The sequence below is a fragment of the Lagopus muta genome, chromosome 1, assembly GCF_023343835.1.
Source record: "Lagopus muta isolate bLagMut1 chromosome 1, bLagMut1 primary, whole genome shotgun sequence".
NCBI lineage: Eukaryota > Metazoa > Chordata > Aves > Galliformes > Phasianidae > Lagopus > Lagopus muta.
In genome coordinates, this window is record NC_064433.1 from 186,067,151 (window position 1) to 186,087,776 (window position 20,626).

At 40.2% G+C, this 20,626-nt stretch overlaps 1 protein-coding gene across 1 annotated transcript in view; it reads right to left on the minus strand.

Moving 5' to 3' along the window:
- Positions 1 to 976: 976 nt before the first annotated feature.
- The window catches only part of TYR (tyrosinase), a 45,932-nt gene continuing 26,282 nt past the window's right edge, over positions 977 to 20,626 (minus strand). Inside the window, exons 4-5 of the mRNA XM_048940165.1 lie at positions 6,765 to 6,946; positions 977 to 1,399 (exon numbers count right to left, since the gene is read on the minus strand). Of these exons, the coding sequence (XP_048796122.1) occupies positions 1,176 to 1,399; positions 6,765 to 6,946 (406 nt within the window). The 3' untranslated portion in view covers positions 977 to 1,175. The remainder of the gene's footprint in view (positions 1,400 to 6,764; positions 6,947 to 20,626) is intronic.

The following is a 20,626-nucleotide window of genomic DNA, read 5'->3' on the forward strand; positions in this document are numbered from 1 at the left end:
CAGATCCCTCTGTAGGGCCTCGCTACCCCCAGGCAGATCCACACTTCCAGCCAATTTGGTGTCATCTGCAAACTACTGGAGCACTGCCTGAAAGGTGGGCCCGTGGGATGGAGACATGCTGGAGCAATGCTGGGAGAGCTACAGCTTGTGGGAAACCCACACAAGATCAGGTAGGGATGGACGGCATCACATAGGAATCAGAACATGGCTAGCTATCAGTGCCAAATCTCAGAGATTACTGCGTGACTTACATTTTGCTTGAGAAAAGCTTTGGAACTAAAGTCAGTTGGAGTCACCGTCTCTGAAAACTATTATTTATTTTAGTTTAAAACTTGTCATGTAGTTACAAATCTTGTTTCGTCATGTATGGATTGTCTGTATGAAGTTTATGCCTATTGAGAAATCGTAAGTCAGCCATAACCTGAGCATCCCTAAGTCAAACTGAAGAGAGGTGTACATAGTGAGGCTAGGTTTCATCTCTGAAAAAAACCCTCTGCACCCCAAACAAATGGAAAATGGTTTAGCAGAAGAATAACTGGAACGTTTGAGACAAGTGAGAAGTGGTTCCTTAGAGCTCACTTGCTGCTGTTGATGGCATTCCATCATGGACAAACAGTGCATTACTGTAGCTGGAGGGAAAATCTTTATACCCTGAAAGAAAAATGTGTCCATGGATCATTCACTCTGCTCAGAGACAACACATTTCTCTCACTAAAACTAAAGGGCTCTGAACACCAGGGTGAATGTAGCACTGATCTTGCAATCGAGTTCCTGTCACTAAATCCCTGCACCTATGCGTGCCCTGTGAATTTCTTCACATGAATTGGGCTGTGGGATTGGAGCCTATGGGTATAACAGAGTAAAAAAGATCAGAGAGTTGTATCTAAAGATACATTTTAGTAAGCAACACAGAAGCCAGTCGGATTAACAGGAGCATTGTTTAATCAAGCATTGGAAATACACTCTGTTCCTTGGGTGGCATGGTAACATGTTGAATATGAGAGATCTTGGAGTACTGGAGCTGATAAGGTACTATAACACTGGATGTTACAAGAGGCACAAGGAGTAGGACAGCCCAGCCAGCTTATGTAGCACAGCTCAACAAGGTCATTGTAAACATAAACACTGCATGCTTGACTAGCACCTTAGAAACATCACTGAGATACTGGAGGTCTTCAGAAATGGGACTGATAAGATATATTGTTGTAATCCTCACTTTCTGTGAGTAAGGGTTGTATTTCTGGAGAAGTTCCTGCTTTTTTCTTTCTGCAGGCCAGGATGAGCCCAGAGAGCACAGCAGTAACTATGCCTCCGATCACAGCTGCGCCGACCAGCCAGGGCCAGATCTGACGGGCTTGCTCGAGGTAGGGGATTAAAAAGTCCTGGAAAGAACCAAGTGCTAGAAAGGAGAAAAACAGAGGTCCTTTTAATGATGCAATGCAGTTCCAGTGTATACAGATTGTGTAACAGATAATATTCGAAGGCTCAGAGTGAAAAATGATTGTTAAAGTGAAAAAAAATCATCTGAAGGTTACAAACAATTCTAAGCAAATTCTACCAGTCCTTAAAGTTTCCCCATTTTTGTGTTGAAATCGACAGCAATTGAGTTTACCATTTCCAGTGCTATTTATGGTTTTGTGAAAACTGTAAGAATAGAAAGCAAGAATTGTTGAATCACTGAATAGTTTGAGTTCAAAGATCCTCTTAAAGGCCACCTAGTCCAACTCCCCTGCAATGAACAGGGACACCTACAGCTCCATCCGGTGCTCAGAGCCCCATCCAGCCTGACCTTGGGTGTCTCCAGGCATGGGACATCCACCACCTCTCAGGGCAACATGTTCCAGTGCCTCAAAACCCATACTGTAAAAAACTATTGTCTTATATCCAGTTTAAATCTCTCCTCTTTTAGTTTGAAACCATTTCTCCTTGTCCTGTCGCAACAGACCCTTCTCAAGGGTTTGTCAGATCTCATACAGCATGGGCAAAGGTCCTGCTAGGTCAGCATCCTGTTGGTAACAGTAACTGAGGCTGAGTACAAGGAGGAGTTTAAGAACAGATTAAACCTATCACAGTCCTTCATGAAGTGATACCCAGCCTCCAGTAATTCTGGTACACCTCCAGACATTATATTTTTCTACCATCTTCCAGTTTCACTGGTGCCCATAGAAGTAATCCCATGTATCTTCTTGGTGCTTTTGAACACATGATGTTTAGTAACTGCTATGAAAATATTTTAGTTTGTAGAACTATTAATGCTGAACTATACTCAGCATTCGATGCCTCAATCAAATTCTTAGATATATTTCAATTCAGGCTGAGTTTAGGCAGAACACAGTTGGTTTCTTTTCAACTCAGCTTCATTTTGGGGAACACTTCTGGTGTTACTTCTCAAGTCTGTACTTTTCTTTGAATCCCACTTTGTATTCTGAGGTTGGATTTGTAAGAGTATGCATGTTCAGACTTCTGACCCCATTAGACATATATACATGCTATATAACACAAAGAATTTTTTTAAAAAAGATAAGTTATTGATGGTTGAGAATGAACTCCACAAACCTCTGTGTATGACATACAGTTTCTTTTTAATCCCTCAATTCTGCTCTGTCCAACAAGGAGGGACAGTACCTTCACAGAATCCTCCATATTGTGAATACAAACCAGTATTTTCTGTAGAATACAGCTGCTATGGTGACTGGCAACAAATTGTTAAAGAACACATTTTCAAGATAACATTTTAAGAGTGTGCAGTTAATCTTACATTAGGCTACATACTGCTCTAACTGAGAAAAAGACAACCAACAGCAAAAAGGTTTGGGCATCTGCTTTTAGCAAATTCTGGCTAGGTTGTGAGTGAGGTGGGGAACTAGGGAGAAAGTGGTGTGTAATGCATACGTACAGGGCTGGAGGGTGTTTTCACTTTAAAAGCACGACTTCAATTCTGATAGTTCCTAACTCTGTCTGCTTTACTCCATAATCCCAGTGCTTTTTAATACAACTCTTCTATGTTCATATTGCAAACAAGACCAAATTAGAAATAATTTGGCTATTCATACTGGAGGATACATATCACAGAAGAAGCTTGATACATAACAGATATGTTTTTTGTGATAAGGAAAAAAGGAAAATATCACAAGATTCCCCACCTAGCTGAAATTATCTGTGATATAGATTTCTGTGTGGCTTCCTATACCTGTATGTTGTCTTTCAACAGAACATAGAATGGCCAGGGCTGGAAGGGACCTCAAGGATCATGAAGCTCCAAACCCCCGCCACATGCAGGGCCACCAACTTCTGCATTCAATACTAGACCAGGCTGCCCAGAGCCCCATCCAAACTGGCCTTGAACACCTCCAGGGATAAACAGGGCATTCACAACCTCTCTGTGCAGCTGTTCCAGCACCTCACCACTCTCATAGTAAAGAACTTCCCCCTGACATCCAACCTAAATCTCTCCTCCTTCAACTTAAAACCATTTCCCCTTGTCCTGCAGTTATCTACCCCTTCAAAGAGTTGATTCCCCTCCTGTTTGTAGTTTCCCTTTAAGTACTGGAAAGCTGCAATGAGGTCACCCCGCAGCCTTCTTTACTCCAGGCTGAACAAGCCCAGCTCCCTCAGCCTGTCTTTGCAGGGGAGGTGTCCCGGCCCTCTGATCATCTTTGTGAAACAGAAACAACAGTCTTTCTCTCCCACAAGGTACCTAAGCTACCTTCTCCCTGGTAACACACAGCATGACTTTGAGATGAAGAGATGTCACTTCTCATAGCAGGAGAAACTAATTATTTTCTTAAATACCAATAGTCAGTTAAACATGCCTTCCTCCAGCATTCAGCCGCAGTCTGTACAGTTTCTGTAGCTAGCTCAAAGCCAACAGCAACCTCTTGACATCCACTACCTTTTTCCTACTACTTTTGCTGCACAAAAGATGCTTGGGTTCTTTATCATAAAGTTGTCATGTTAACTCTTGAGTGTCAGAGTATGGAGTCACCCTGCAATCTGTAACCTGTGAATGTGACACAATCATAAATGTGGGACTGTCCTGGCTGCCCAGCAGAAATCCTGCAAAGTGGCATTTCAGGGAGTCCATTTCCATAAAGCTTTAATCTCTCTAACTGTGAAAGACCCAAAAGTGCTGTGACTGTATTTGCTGACAATTACCTGGGAAAAGTGTCAGGGGAGAGTGGGGGGGGGGGGGGGAGACAAAAGCAATGAGAGATATTAGCCAATGCCAACTCTGTTCCTTTTGTGTTGCTGTTTGAAGTTAAAAGATAATCATCCCAGGAAAGTGCCATGAACATCAGTTACAGCTATCCTTTATGTTCATGACAAAGCCAGAGGAAGGAAAGTTGTGCTGATGCATGATATCTAGATTTCCATTAATGACTAATAGCAGCAATATCACTTTTTTCCTGTCTGTCTAGTAACTCCTGGCTTCCAAGCCATACACTTTCTGTACATCCTTGAGTACACAAGAGATTTTGAGGGAGCCAGCAGGCTTTCTCACTTCACTTCCTCTAAGAAATTCCTGTTCACTTTTATGTCTCTTAAACAGAACCTGTCATTCCTTTCTAGAGAACAATCCAGGTGTAAACATTGAAATACTAAGAAAATCCATCTCTTTATTTTGAGATTCTGGGCCATTTTCCACTTGTAACTAGTGCCTTCCTTCAGATAAGAAATAGCTTAACTCTCATCTTCTCAGTGAGATTAATAAGGGGTTGAGCAACGTCTGGGGATTATCTGGGCTTTCCAAATGAGTTTGAATTTCACTCTTTGTGTTGATCTTTCAAAATAATTAGGAAGCTACTTTCCTTGCTTCTGTATTAGAAACAGAGACCAAATTTAATAAGAATTTCATTTTCTAAGGAAAGTGCTCCCCTGGGAAAAGGCAAGAGATCAGAAGGCAACAGAAATGAATTGCTAAGTGGTAAATAATTTACAATTTGCTTCTTTGTGCAATACCCATGCAGAACTCAATATTTCTGGCTGTCACAGTACGTGGCACATTTTTAGATGTACGATTCTAGGAATAATGTGGTTTTCAGAAACTAGTGGTTTTCATTTGTATATATACATATATTTATAGTCTTGATGGTCAGGAATTAAATTATGGTGGCATGAACAAAAGCATAGAAATGCTTATAATCAGACAAAAATACGTAATAACTTTGAGACTATATATGAAACACGTATTAGATTGTTTTCTTTCTGAATAAATAGAGTTGGCCAAATTTTGTTACAGAATATTACGGGAAATAACGACTTTCCTCTCAGTAGTATATTAATAAAAGACCTTAACAATAATCTAGGAGAGAAGATTCCGTAGTTATAAAATAGCCAAAAATGCATTTGCTGGATGATTGTAAATCATGAGCTAGATTTTACTTGAGAATTGAATAAACAAAATAAATTAATGATGTCACAGTTTAACACAGTATGCAAAACTGTACATCTCCACTAGTAAGCAAACTGTATTGAAATACAGAGATGCTGTGATAACTGATAGTGCTTTGATAAAGACAACAAGAAAAAAAGTAGAACGCTAGCACTGTTAAAATGTCCCTGGCGCTTTTGCTATATAATTATTGGACTTCTTACCCTTAATTGCCTTGTAAATTAAGAGAAATTGTTCTGCCTAAAACAGGAAAACCAAACATGTGCAGTGACCTATTTGTCCTGTGGCCAATGCGTTGCAAAGATTACTGCATCCCACAGCATAAGTGGATATTATCTTTTGGATACTAAGTAATTTTATATCTTTAGCAGAATGCAGCTCTTTCATTAAATAATAAGGAGACTAAAAACCACAAAATCTCGTGCCCTAAGCGCATGACCTGCCCTACTGGAGGTTCCCCAAAGGTCTCTTCAGTCTCTATATACTTGAGAATGGCCAAGTCAAAACCACTTCTGAATAGCAATGGAAGTCATAAATATTATCAATGACAGCAAAATCCATCTGAGTAAGTGAAATTAACATTATGAATGATTCTGTTGTGCTCTGTATAAATGACCACATGACAAGCACAGTGTCAATAGATTGCTGTTTAAAGTGCTGCATGAACACTGCGTTGGCCTTTGGTACTGAGATGAATTTTTCTCTGAGCCTTTAAGAGATCAATTTTATTACTTTTGTAAGCCAGGAGAGCTTTGGTTCTGTCCACTGTTAAACCAGTGGACATCCAGAACCTGAAAATCCCACTGGAGCTGCTGAGTGTCCGCCGCTGCCCTGTGGATCCTCCTCATGCAGTAGGGAATGGGAGAGAAAGGGGATCAGTTCCTGGAAGGTCAGGCTGGATGTGGCTCTGGGCAGCCTGATCTGGTGCTTGGCGAACATAGCAGGGGAGTTGAAACTAGATGATCATTGTGGTCCTTTTCAACCCAGGCCATTCTAAGTTACACGATATAAGCTGAGCTGGGCAAATAGCAGATTCAGAATCCATCAATTTTTCTCCCCTGTTCTGTTCATAATCTGATCCTTCGGACCACATTCTGATCATAATGAGGCTAGGATAGATATGACTGATGTCAGTGATTCCTTTTTGACTGGGACTTTTCTAATAGAGTCAGGTTGGCTCTGTGTATGACCAGACGAGAAATGTGAAAACATGCAGGTACAGTTCGTAACTAAAATATGAAACAATAAGAAATAGAAGGATTTATATCTGTATTACATATACATAGGCAGTATTTAAACATATTGTCATTCTGCAGACGTATTCCATGAGTTAAACAACAAATTTGATATTTACTTAAAATTGCAGAGTTACCTGGTTCTTGCAGATACTCATAGTCATACCCCAGCTCCCTTGATGGTGTAAAAAATTCTCCATTTCTGTAGAGAGGGATAAAGGGAACCATATAATTTTCTCGATTGTGCCCAATGGGTGCATTGGCTGCTGGGTAAACTTCTAGCATGGGTCTGTGTCTTCTTAACCATTGCTCAAAAATGCTGTAAAAGAAAAAGTGTGTCTATTAATGGAGGAGCCTGGCAGAAATTTTCCTCTTGAAGATAAAAAGAAAAGAAGCTGATCCTTTTTCCTCTTGAACTCTAGAGACAAAGTGGAATTCAATTACTTGAGTTTGTATATATTATACTTTCCAAGTAGTTTGGGGTTAGCTTCTTCAGTATTGAGTTCTTGTGCAAGCATGTGAAAAGCAAAAGACTTCAGAGCGGCTTTTAAATTCCACAAATGCAAAACTGTGTCACTATGACCTGACTGAAGTTTTTTGCTCAGTAATTTGCAAGATTGTGAGATATAGAAAGCAGGATTAAATACCTCAATCCTTCCTTGTCACTCATGTTTAAGGCTATTTTTGGGTGGTTTTGTCCCATGCTGCTATGTCCCACTACCCTTCCCTTATTTTTCCTCTGCTGTAACTAGAGGCTTTCACTCCTGCATTAAGGTATGGATATACCATGGCTGATGTAACACCACAAATATCTTAGGAAGAAAGGATAGGCAATATGAAACCAAAAGCTTGATAAAGTAGATAAGTAGTCAGGAAAGAAGCTTTCTCCAGCTGTGGGTGTTATCAGCACCTCTGACCTCACCTGCACTTTTCCTTTTATCTCTGCCACTGGTTCATCTGTTCATCTGTCTCCTAATACAGTTCTGAATATTTTAAAAGGGAAGGAGAAAGCTCACATACTGCACTATGGGGGCAGAACAGTTTATGTTGGCATTTTCAAGTGAACTGCTGGATATATTTGGAAGGCAAAATCAACAGCCCTCCAAAACATTCTCAGATCTCCTTTTCTGCCTGAGCTTTGTCTTCTCAATTCTTCACCTTGTTTCAATCCTCAGATACTCTTAGTGTCATCTGGAATGGAATTGTTTTTCTCAGAGTGTCTGGTATGATGCTATGTTTTGGTTCTAGGAAAACATCAGTGTTAATAACGTGCCAATGTTTATAGTTGCTGCTAAGCAGTGTTGTACAGAACCAAGGCCATTCTCAGTGAAGGGCACAAGGAGCTGGAAGGGAACAGAATCAGGACAGCTGACTTAAACTGGCCAAAGGCGTATTCCAGACCACATGGTATCATAAGGGAGGAGTTTTGAAGGGGGTAAGAGTTCATCTTGCTCTCTTACACTGCTCAGAGGGCTAGCTGTGCATCAATAGGAGGATGGTGAGAAATTGCTTGTGCATCACTTGTTATATACATTCATATATATAAATATATACATGTATATAGTTGTCATAATTACTATCATTTTCTCTATCTATTTCTACTCTTACTATTCCCCATGGCTAACCACTACTTGGAGGACATAGACTTTCCTCCCATCTTGTAATTGACTGTACAGGGGCTCAAGTTATCTTGAAAACATAGAACCTGAATGCAATCTCTGTGGAGCATCTGAGAACTCTGCAGGTAGAATTTTACCTCCTGTCACTGGGCAGAAACGTTGAGAAACACGATGTTTATCCCACCAAAATTAATGCTCTCTCTTCATCATGAAAACAGAGCTTGGGCCAGAAATTTGGTTCTTTATTAAGATCAAAAGATTTAGTAGATGAAAGCACCACTATGTTCATCCACCTTGTCAACCTTTAACAATGCAGATTGATTAGAATCTTCATTTGTAGCTTTCCAGTTAAATTTCATCAGCTCTGTCTAGAAAAACTCTTGTCAGAATAATAATATTCAGCTGAAGTTTTCAGATAGACAAATTTGAACAGTGATATCAAGTCTTCAGCTGCAGTTATATTGAGAATTTTTGAACAGAAAGTCTGTAATCTCATTACATCTTTGGAGAATGCCACAGAAAAATTCAGTAATCATTTAAAAAGGCAAATAATATAAAGGAAATCAGGCCATTAGTCTAGTCTGAGGGGAAGTAGGGCATGGGACTGCCATCCCTACACTGTCTGCCTTATGCTTCTGTTTTGGTCAAGGCCCCCTCACTATCAATGCATTTTTTTCCTAGCAGTTGTAGGAAAAAACCCAGCTAGGTAGGAGCTGAGACAACTCTTCTCTGCATCACAGGACTAGTAGAGGCATAGATGTGGTTTGAATGCAGGGACACAGTAATATATATTTTTTAATATTAACATTTTAAGATGATGGCAGAGATAGAACTTCGTTCATATTTTCAATGTCTCATCACGATCCATGCCCTAACTTTTGAATGCCCAGTCTAAAGTACTTCTTGGGGTCTGCTTTTTTGAAAATGCTGAGCAGTCATATTTTGAAAATCTGGAGAATTGATGAGCACACAGTTCAGTGCCAGAAGTTGTCATTCTCCTGAAATAACTCTGTAGGACATGCCCTGGAATGCAGCATTCTCTCTGGATGACTCGAATGTTGCAATTTCATAAGCAGTTTCAAGAATTCTTAGGCCAGTAATCTTTTAAATAGAATGCAAATGCAAAGCATTTCCATGGAAATGAACGCATATGCTTTGGAATCCTTCATTTGCAGCATGGCTCCCACATTAAATAGCAAGCTTCTCTTAGCTGTAGCAGGAGCACTGAATTACTGACTCTTACAGCTGATTTTTAGATTTAGATGCAATCATATATCTCCAATTACTAATATGTTGAGTTGTGCTGATGCACAAGCATGCTGGACAATTCACTGAGCTGTTTTTGAACAGTTACATTTCATGATTCCCAGACTGATGCTGTTAATTGCTTTCATGCATTTTTAAGGAAAACTGGAGTCTTGATGTAGACTAATGCTTCTGCCATTGGTTAGGCACAGTGCCCCCTATCTTCTGGGGTTTGTTTTAACTGAAAGGCCTTCGGGATTCTACAGCTATATGTAAAGTAAAATAATGACCGGTCTTCTGTTTCAGAATACTGGGACCACTGAATTTTGTACATCCTGGGTAAAGAATATTTGGTCATCAGATCCATTTTCTATGGATAAAAGGTTTTGTTTTCTTCCCTTAAAACTGCTGTGTTGTAGAATATTTTCTTACACCCTGAAAATATGTGCTCATTTTGCATGTTTCGTTCAGTAGCTGCAAACTTGGAAGAGCTTAGGGCTGCAGAAGGAAATCCTCATGCAGAGAGACAAAGTGCTGATATAATTAGCTGGTCCCTTTGTGAGGTGATGATGTAAAAACCAGGTTAGTGGCAGAGTGACAGATCTGAACTCCTTAGATTTCTTGATTAACTTGGCAAAATTACTGCTTATCAACCTCTTCACATTACTTTGCCCCCGAGAGCTTAACAAAGCAAGAAAATGAAAACTGAAAGGCCATTTTATTCTACATCATTTCCATTGCTTGGCATTATGAAAATAATGGTACCAAAAAGAAAGCTAACGAGTCAGGACTCTGTGATAGCCAATCTCTGTATTTTTTCTATTTCCAAAATGTAGTGGACAGAAGTTCAATGAAGGGAAAGTCTGTCCAACTTCTATAACAGTCTGTTTGGCTACTTTCCTCCTCAGTATGTAGACACGGAGGAGAAGCAGATAATTAGTTAGTTGCACAGGTCACAGTGGCATTTTCCAGACACGGAGACATTTTTAGCATTGCATTCCCAGCTAGATTGGCATCATTTGGGAGATGCTGGCAGTGCTGAAAAGAACAGATGGGATGAGAGAGTGGCGGGATGCACAAAGCGGGATTAAGAGAAGAACGTCTAAAGCAGCTGGGAATTTTATTTAGAGAATAGAAATTAGGAGGACCAAACCTGGGATCAAAATCTGGAGATAAACCATAAATCCTCACTACCATGTAGAGAAGGGAGAGGGAAAGGAAAGAAAGTTTCTGTGTGGAATACATGGGTCATCATCTCTTTATCTACAGGAAATGGACAAATACATGGGCCTTGCAAAGAAATATCTCTTTATCTAAGTCAATTAACTTCTGATCTTATTTGAAATCACTCAGAGCTTGAACTTGACTGTCATAAAAAATTTGGAAGAGTGAGCAAATTGAGCAGAGTGGGCTCCTTCTTGCACTGAATCATAGAATGGCTTGGACTGGAAGAGACCTGAAAGATCATTCCATTCCAACCCTCTGTTGTGGGCAGGGCTTTCCCCCACCGGATCAGACTGCCTAGGGCTCCATCCAGCCTGGCCTTGAGAAGCTCTAAAAATGGGCTATCTTCAGGTTCTCTGTGTAGTCTGTGCCAGTGGTTCACCACCAATGAGTAAATAATTTCCTCCTAATATCTAATATCTTTCCTCTTTTAGTTTAAAACAGTTTTCTGTTTGCCTATCCCTGTCAGACCATGTAAAAAGTCAGTCTCTTTCCAGTTTGTAACTCCCATAAGTACTGGAAGATATCAATGAGGTCTTCCTGGAGCCTTCTCTTCTCCAGGCTGAACAGGCCCAGCTCTCTTCTTTGTAGGACAGGTGCTCCAGCCCTCTGATATAAAAATGGTATCTAATTCTTAGTTTCATCTTTCCCAAGTTGCATATTCCCCAACCCACTTGAACCACTGTGGCTTGTGGATCGAGCAAATTCCCTTCACTTTATACATCTTGGTGTCTTACTGAAGGGCAGTTTGCTCATGCAACACGTAAGCATCTCCTGTAATGGCAGGGAATGAGGGTGACAGCTCTTATCTAGGAAGGTCATGGGCAATCAGGATTTAGGAAATAGAAATTTAAAATATGGAAATGGACTAACTGGAATGGAAATCAATCTTGCGATAACCTTAATGCCCTTCGCATGTCTTCAGTGGCAAGCAAAAGTAACTTGGAATAGTAGCTTTTATTTAAAGGCTTTAGAAATAACTGTATGTAGATCGCAGCAAAGACTATTTCTATCTGGAACGCTGCTCCCTTCTGTTGAGAAAATCAAAGTGCCCAAATTGCATGTCCAAAGAGGTTAAGGAATAAAAACGGATAGAAAAATAATATGAATTTTGAAAGAGGTTCTATTTCATGTTCAAAGCCCAAAGAGGCTCTGTCTCTCTGTACTGCATTTCCAGAGTAGAAATTATTTTCAAGAGGGATTTTTGTAACAGTAAATATTTAAGATTTTAGAACTGCTAGATTATGGTGATCAATAGTCAATGCAAAGATTATTTTTGTCATTTATAAACAGTATTTTAATGTTACAGAATAGTTTTATTCAGATATATTTAGGCTAAAAGAAAGCTCTGTGTTCTCACTGAAATAATTGATCTAAGGTCATGGTAAATTATCAGTTAAACTCTTTGGATCAGTCAGAATTTAATATCTTTGAGTCCCAGTGCTGCTACTGTAAATGCTGGCACATGGTAACAAATAATAAAGATACTCACCAGGCATGTTGCTGCTTTGGTAGTTTAAATTTTCAGTCTGACGAAATGCACTTTGCTTTCACAAAGCATTTTGGTGTGGTAGGGTGCTTTTACAGAGAAATTTAAAGGCATCCGTAAAAGACATGGATATATCACTTCAATTTGATTGTGTATAAAGAGACCTGATTATTTTCCTTATTCTGCTCCATACATACTAGGTAATATAAAATGAAATGAAATGAGCCATAGAAGAAAATTAATTTGAAAAAAACTTGGTTTAAAAGAAGAATTGGGGGGAATGAGATTGATTTGAGGATGATTTTAAAAAGGGCACCAATATGGATTTTTGGATTCATATTATTCTATGAATAATATATGCAATGGGATTATAGCTAATGAAAGGATGAGTCAAGAAACAAATGGGTTTATTTTGCCAGTGGGAAATATCAAGCAGAGTATAAGCAGTACTGCCGTATGTAGGCTTCATAACTTCATTCTGTCCTAGCTATAACGTGTGCTCTGAAAAAAAAGATATTGCTCACAATAAGGAGATCTTAAAGCCTGGAAAAAAAAAAAAAAAAGAAAAAAAGAAAAAAAAAGTAAAGCAACAAGAATTGGTATATCCTTCATAATTTTGAAGAGCCATTTCCTGTCAGTCTGCCTCCACAGTCATGCACAGAGCTATGCTGGATTGCAGCGTAGGAAGAGAAACCAGACCAATATCTGCTATTAGCCATTTCTTTGTACTGTACCACCACAGAGAAGTGACACGTAGTGTAAGCCTAACTGGATGTTTGGGAAGCTTTCCTAGGAGAGGTTCAAGTCACGTGCTTTACCTTGCAATTAAGGACAGCTGGAGAGAGGGAAAGGAGGAAGAAGAGGATTCAGTACCTCCTCACACATTCCATGCCACCATAAACATGTGTATCCCCAATGGAAGGACAGTGCTGGCCTTGTGGTGAAGGTTCATAGTCAATCTATGTCTCAAGATACATTCTTGCTTTCCCCCTACTTTCTTGTCCTCAACCTCCTCATATGTGATTGTGCAACCTTGTCATAACTAGGATTAAGGAGCTGATTTGGTTTAAATACTAACTTCTCATTTATTTTCATTTATTTCAGGTTAGATGAGGTGAGATAAAGTCCTGCACCTGATGTGTTATGCTTTTACTTGATGGCCAGTACAGCAGAGGAACAGAGGTGAGCACCTCCATGTAGCATTGAGAGGTTAGCTATGGTGGTTATGTAGCAGTTTTGCTGATGTAAAGTAACTGTGGAGCTGTGCCCTTTCTTTTTCAGCCTGATACATCCATACACCTCTGCTAAACTGTATGGATGAATACTAAAAGTTTAGCTGTTACATAGCAACCTGGCAAGCCACTAATAACTTTGTCACACTCAAATATATACCCATGTCACTGGTTGCACCAAACTTGAAACAGTATCTTTCATTTCTGATTTATGTTTGCAAGACTGAGACAAGGTCAGGCTCACTACAGCAGAAGAAAGGCAGAATGTTGTTACTTAGAGCACGTCTATACAGTTCGTTTCACAATCATGAGATCTGACATTCTGTAAAATAAATCTGGCAAGCAACATATATTTGCATTTGGAAAGAAAGGGAAAAGAAAACAAACTGAGCAAAGCTGAAATGTCAGTATGAGAACTGTGATTACACAGTAGTCATCACTTTAAAAGTTGGCACCATCCACCTGATAATACAAAGTCACTTCAGGTAATTCCCATCCCAAGCATTTAGGAGAAACATTGGTACTCTGCTACTGGAAGAGCTGCTAATGCAGAGGTTGTAAAGTCAAGGCACTGTCCTCTTTGCCAATGTATGCAGTTATATTGCAGTGTCATTCTTTTCTTTTAAGTTGGCTAAAGACAGTACAGGGACTCAGGCTGGTTGTAAACAAATTGAACCTGTCAAAATGCAAGTGTCTGATTAAAAATTAACTTGCTGACCTCAATTATTGTAAGAAACACAGCCAAAGCTGTGATTCCTCGTATTGAGCCAGTGCTGAGGACTGCCCTGGATTTCAGTGCTTGTCCTTGTGGTACCACTGCCAAATTACCTCTAGATCAGTTTCCAGACTAGCTAGTGGAGAGAACCATGTGTGCATGTATGAGTTTTTTGGGGTGAATTAAAAAGAGTGTGACCAGCAGGTTGAGGGAAATTAACCTCCCCCTCTACTCTGCCCTGGTGAGGTCAAATGTAGATTATAGTGTCCAGTTCTGGGCTCCCCAGCTCAAAAAAGACAGGCATATCCTGGAAGGAGTCCAGCAGAGGGCCACAAAGACAACAAAGAGCCTGGAGCATCTCCTTTATGAGGAAAGGCTGAGTAACCTGGGTCTATTCAGCCTGGGGAAAAGAACCAGAGACAGATTGGGTATTTACAGCCAGTAACTAGGGGATTCAGATTCTATATATGCATATATATATAGCTCTATTTTTCATTAATAGGCTTTCATCCTGATCGTGCACAGAGAACAAGAGGATTAAATTGTTCATACTGTTGGCATTTGTGAATGGTGCATTTTCTTTGTTGATGTGTCTGGTCATATGTACATATACATATATATATGTACTGTGTGTATATGAACCTATCAGAATATATTCAGTCTCAGTACAGTTTGGACCTGAGAACATGGAGCTGTGGTAGTCTTAACACTACTGGGCTAGCAGATATGACAGCCTCTCATTTTAAACACATAACTTGCACAAAACAGATGAAAGAGGATGTTTTGGCCCAATGGAGCTGTTCCTTCGTGCAAAGCTGTTCTTCTGAATTTTATCTTGAAACACAGAATCTCATTTAGATCAATCATATGCCTCTGAAATATGAATATTCATTTTCAGTGAAGATCTGTCCTGTTTTGTTGTTTCCTTTTATTCTGCCTTCTGACCAAAAGAGTTTGTTTAGTTCACAGTGGACCAGGCCACCTGCAACACCAAGTAGCAAAATGCAGGTGACACAAAGCCCCTTAGTTATCCAGCTAAAGTACAGGCTGCCTCCCCAGAGACTGTTCTCTGGCTGAGCCAAGGCGATGTGCACCAGGCTGACACCTTCCCACTTGTTACAAAGTACCACCAGGGCTGGGAGAGCTGTGTGGTGCCAGAGGATCTTGGCATAGCTCTGCTTTACCATCCCACTACAAGAATCTGTACTTTCTTCCACTTTCTTTGCTTTCATTTATGGCACTGCAAAACCTGGGTACTTGGAGAGTGTCAGACTGAGGAAACAAGAGAGAGAGAGACAGTAAAGGTATAATGCAACATGATCATCCCCATCTGCAAGACTATCAACACCACTTTCTTTATCCATGTCCCACTTTATGAAAAAAATTAAGGTGGTTGTATTGCTGGGCATATGTGATATTTTAATATCCCATCTGCTAAGTGATTTAGAACAGCTTTTCCCTTATCTTTATGATGCCCTCAACACCTTTATGTGATTAGGAGAATACAAAGATCTGCCTCAGGGCTGCACAGCTTTCAGTCCTTGCCCCTGTAATTAGGCAGTGCTCCAAGTGTTCCTCTTCTAGAACACAAAATGCAGAAGCTTCTCCAAAGTTTATCATGAGAAAAAGCTGCTCAGGGACCTGAGTCCAAATGAGGATTAAGACAAAACAGTCCTGAGCAGAGCTGGCTGCTGGCAGTGTAGGTGTAAGTACTACTCCTCTAAGAGGAAAACTGCTTGAGGCTTCAACTCCATTGCATTTAAGCCTTGAAGCACGGCTCTCAAACAAACAACAAAGTCTAACCTGTTGGCAACCCATTTTGCCACTCAATGAATCTCACTGACTGATTCTTGTTTTCTCTCTTTGTAGAAAATGCTGTAGGCTGAACCAACAACTGCTGAGCCCAGTTTATATTTGGTGGGTTGCTGATGGATTGCAACATAAACAGCTTTATTCCTACTGGAGAAAGAGATAATGGATAAGCTGAGCATGACATATTGCTTATGATAATAAAAGCAGGAGCTGAGTGTTGGAATTTGAGTAGGAATCTGGGCAGAGGAATGTGAATACTGGCTAGTACAGGACTGGGTAGTGCCTCATTGTAACTTGTTTATTGATAGAGCAAACTAACTCCTACAGATACTTGCTTGGCTGGAAAAATAGCAAGTTTTGGTTGGACATTGGTGGGCTCAGATTTGAGCAAAAAAATGATCTAAACTGTTACTACTTTTCTTAGTCAAGCCAGTCTCCTAATACCAGTGAGAGTCAGCAATGCCACTACCTAGTTGCAGGAGGGAAATTCTTGTTACTTTAAAATAGTGGTGTTCTTTCACCCTTTGCTGTCAATCCATGTTAATTTTTGACTAAAATTAATATATTTCTCATTCATGTTTAGGTCTCCAGTGTTTCTCAGCACTGTTAAAAACAAGAGATAAATGAGAGATGATGGTGTCCCTTGACCATTGTACTCAGCACTGGTAAGGCTGCACCTCAAGTACTGTGTTCAGCTTTGGGTCCCTCACTGCAAGAAAGACCTGGAGCATGTCCAGAGAAGGGCAACAAAGCTGTCAGGGCTCTGGAGCACAAGTCTTACAGGGAGCAGCTGAGGGAGCTGGGATTGTTTGGTCTGGAGAAGAGGAGGCTTAGGGCAGATCTTATCATTCCCTACAGCTCCCTGAAGGGAGGCTGTGGTGAGGTGGGTGTCAACCTCTTCTCACAGATAACAGGGATAGGATGAGAGAAAATGTCTTCAAGTTGTGCCAGGGGAGATTCAAGTTTAATACTAGGAAAAAATTCTTCTCCAAAAGAGTAGTTACATGCTGGAACAAGCTGCACAGGGAGGTGGTGGAGTCACTGACCCTAGAAGTTTTCAGGAAATGTTTAGATGTTGTGTTGAGAGACACGGTTAAGAGGGAAATATGGGTGATAGGGGAATGGTTAGACTGGATGATCTTAGAGGTTTTTTCCAACCTTGATGATTCTATGAAAAAAAAAAAAAGGAAATAGAAATGCAAGTGTGTGTTGCACGGGGAAAGAAAAAAGATAATATTTTCTGGAATATATTTCCTCCCCTGTCTTTCTTGGGTTCATCATTGTTACTGTTTGCAGCTAACAGAAAAACATCACTTGAAGTAAAAGATATTACAAATGCCAGCTGCTCTAAAGTTTAATAACTAGTTTCTCCTGAAGAGAACGATAACAAGCAGATTAAAATGGACTGCTGTGGCAGTGGCTGGACTGACTGTAACCCACTCCTGTTCTCTTGGAATTCATTTCTTTTGAGATCGTCATTACTGAGGTTCACAAGGGCATGTAATACATAAATCACATCTACGGCAGCAAAGTGATAATTTCTTTTGATGAATAGAAGGCAGCTACACGTGGGTGAGAAAAGTACCATGTTATCCTGTGATTTTTTACAATTTGAACAATTATGGCTGCTATTATTGCCAAAGTGCTGCAGGAAGCAAATTCAGTGCTATGTTACTTGTCTGCATCAGAGTTTGTCTTGATCATTGTGACACAAAGAGAGCTTTTTCCTCCTCTAGTGTTACAAGAATAGGTGAAGACAAAGACCAACCAGGTGGTTCTTGCCAAGTTTCAGGGCATAGTAACCTTTATTTTTAAAAACCACTAATAGCTTGCATAATATATAGCGTATAGAAGTGATCAATTCTATAACAGCATTGGCTGAACTGAAATCTTGCAGTAAAAATGATAGGAAACATGCATTTTAAATTGAACTACTTGAATGGAACCTCTTAGATTACTGATTTTTAAGAGCAGGATGGGAAACATCCAACCTGAATCATGACTCAGAAAGTGAGATCTCCAACTACTATTTTCCACGTATATTCCAAAGATGCGTGCTCTACCTTCCTCTCACTGTTACCCAAAGTAAGCTAGGTCAGCAGCACTATAGATTTTATATATGTTTAATCAAGGCCAAGAGCATTTATCTACAGAGCCTATTGCTTGTTCCTATCTTTCCCTGCCTCTAATTCTATAGAGTCTACTTGTGGATTTCCAGAGGACTTAAGAATGTCCTCTGGAACTCCAAGCAGCTTCCTCAAGTGTATTATAGACTCAGTCCTTGTCTTCCCAGTGAGCAAAGCAGATTAGATGAGGTGTAACTCTACAGAGTTGTTCCTGGGTCCCTTTGGGTGTTTCGCAATTGAGTAACAGGGATTGCACAATTTCTTTACCAAACCAAAGACAGAGTACATGTTCAGTATCTTGGTATATGATTTGCCTTTCAGGTCAGAACACAGTGATATCAAAGGAGAGATACTGGGGATCAGTGTTTCTCAGCAACACCCCAAGCTTCCCACTTACACTCTGCTTTCCATGGATATATTTATACGGTATTTTGCAGTAGATGCGAACTCACTCTACCCACATACTAAGCCCACTTTGAGTGAGTCAGCTCCATCAAACAAGTAGCTCTGGTTTAAGTGGTGCTAAGCCTAAGAGTTTAGAGGGGAGGTTTAATAGCTCTGGTGCAGTGCCAGCTCATGACAAGGCAGCTACATGGCTTGTGGCAACAGAGGGACCCTGTCTCCTGCTGATTTGCAGATGTCCCCAAGGGGAGGACGAATTAAGACAACTCCTTCCCTGCTATCATTTCTAAAATACTTGCATGAATGTCCCACCCTCTCAGTACTGATCTGTTCTGTATCTCATCCCTGTCATGGGAATCTGTGTGTGCCAATAAAAGGAGAGACCAAGGTCATAGAATCACAGAAACACTGAGATTGGAAAAGACCTCTAAGAACATTTAGTCTAACCACTGACAAAGTGTAAAAAAAGATTAATGGGCAGCACTTTTTTCCCTTTGATGCCTCACCAGGTTAAACTCAGATGTTTTCTGTGAAGTGGTGGCTTCCAACACTGGTAAGGAAGGGATCTCATCACCCATGTAAGGGCATTCTGATGAGGTCTCCATACAGCAGTGTCTGTGTCATACATGCAAGGCAGGTATGAGAAGCCCGATAGGCAGCAGCCACCCAAGGGATATCACAGAAATGCAGTTAATTTCCCTGAGAGCTTTGAAGGTTGAGAGATAACTTTGTCACCCCCTTCTTTCCCCATCTTGCTCACTCATATGCTGCCTCTGAAACCACACAGCCCCAAGATTCTTCTGGACAGTGATCTCAGACGCAGGGTTTAAATTTGGAGTGATCCTGGGTGGAGCCAGGAGTTGGACTGGGTAATCCCTGGGGATCCCTTCCAACTTGGGATATTCTATGATTCAGTGATTCTTACTCTGAGGGTAACAGTAGCCCAGCAATGCTTGTGCTTTCCCTAAATGGAACGACTTTACCACATTTCTCTTTCATGTCAGGGACAACTGCAGAGAACACTTAACTTCATCCACTGCCTACACAGAGACACTTTGGAAGATAAGTGCTGGGCACAGATAGCTTCCCATCCTGAGCTGTCATGATGCAGAAGGACTTTGGGAGGAGGTGTATTGCTAATGCAAGCCTCTTGACCTCTCTACGTCTATTAGCTTTTACACAACTCCATGCCGTAGTTTATTCAGTTCCAGAAAAACTTTTACCAGGGCAACTTTTACCCTATGCCATCTGTTTTTTGTTTGTTTGTTTGTTTGTTTTCTGTAAACATACCTTAGAAAGCAATTAGTTTTGCTGTATTGATATCAAAAGAGAAAATTAATCGTACATTTTGCATTTATGCAATGACTCCTCCATTTTTAATGGGGATACTGCTTCTTTGGCTTCATGTTTTGCTCATGTTGTCTTGCACTGGAGACACTTCAGGATAAAGAATGATTTCATGTTATGTCTGGAAACCTAATTTTGCCATACAGGAATTTCCAATGATTCTTTTTGAATGATTTCACTCAAAATTCTCCAAACTCTCAAAGCAAATAGTTTTTAAGAGCTAAAAAAATCTTGTTTCCTGTCAACATTTCAAAACAAGAGAAGAACTTGGATTTTCTCATTCTGTTTTTTTGTTTATTTGTTTGCTTGTTTCCGAAGCCTGAGGTGACATTTAAGAGAAAATGAAAATGTTGTTTATAAAACAGAATTAAAATAAGAGGCTTTTATTTTGGCATATCCTGGGAGTGAAAAGCACATTTCCTCTTGTTAAGTATTTTCCAACAAAATCACTTCTGACGCAGTGTTAACTTTTTGAGGGGAATTAAGGCAAAACTGACATGAAGGTGAGTATATTGAGCCTAAAGGGGCTGAAAGTGCCTGCAGTGGGCTATTGCTGGCATGCAATTCATGATGTGCAGATTTGGACTACTAATATACTTTTGAACAGATTGCTTCAGATGCACTTGTTAATTTCACTGATAATCAATGTGATAAGGAACATTTTATTGTTAGATCCTGACATGAGCCAAAGTCTGGCATTTCCTAATGCTCTCAGTTCTCCATCCTGCAAAGGAGTCTGTGGCAGCTGATGTTGCTGAACAGCATGGGGACACTTGGACAGGTAAAAT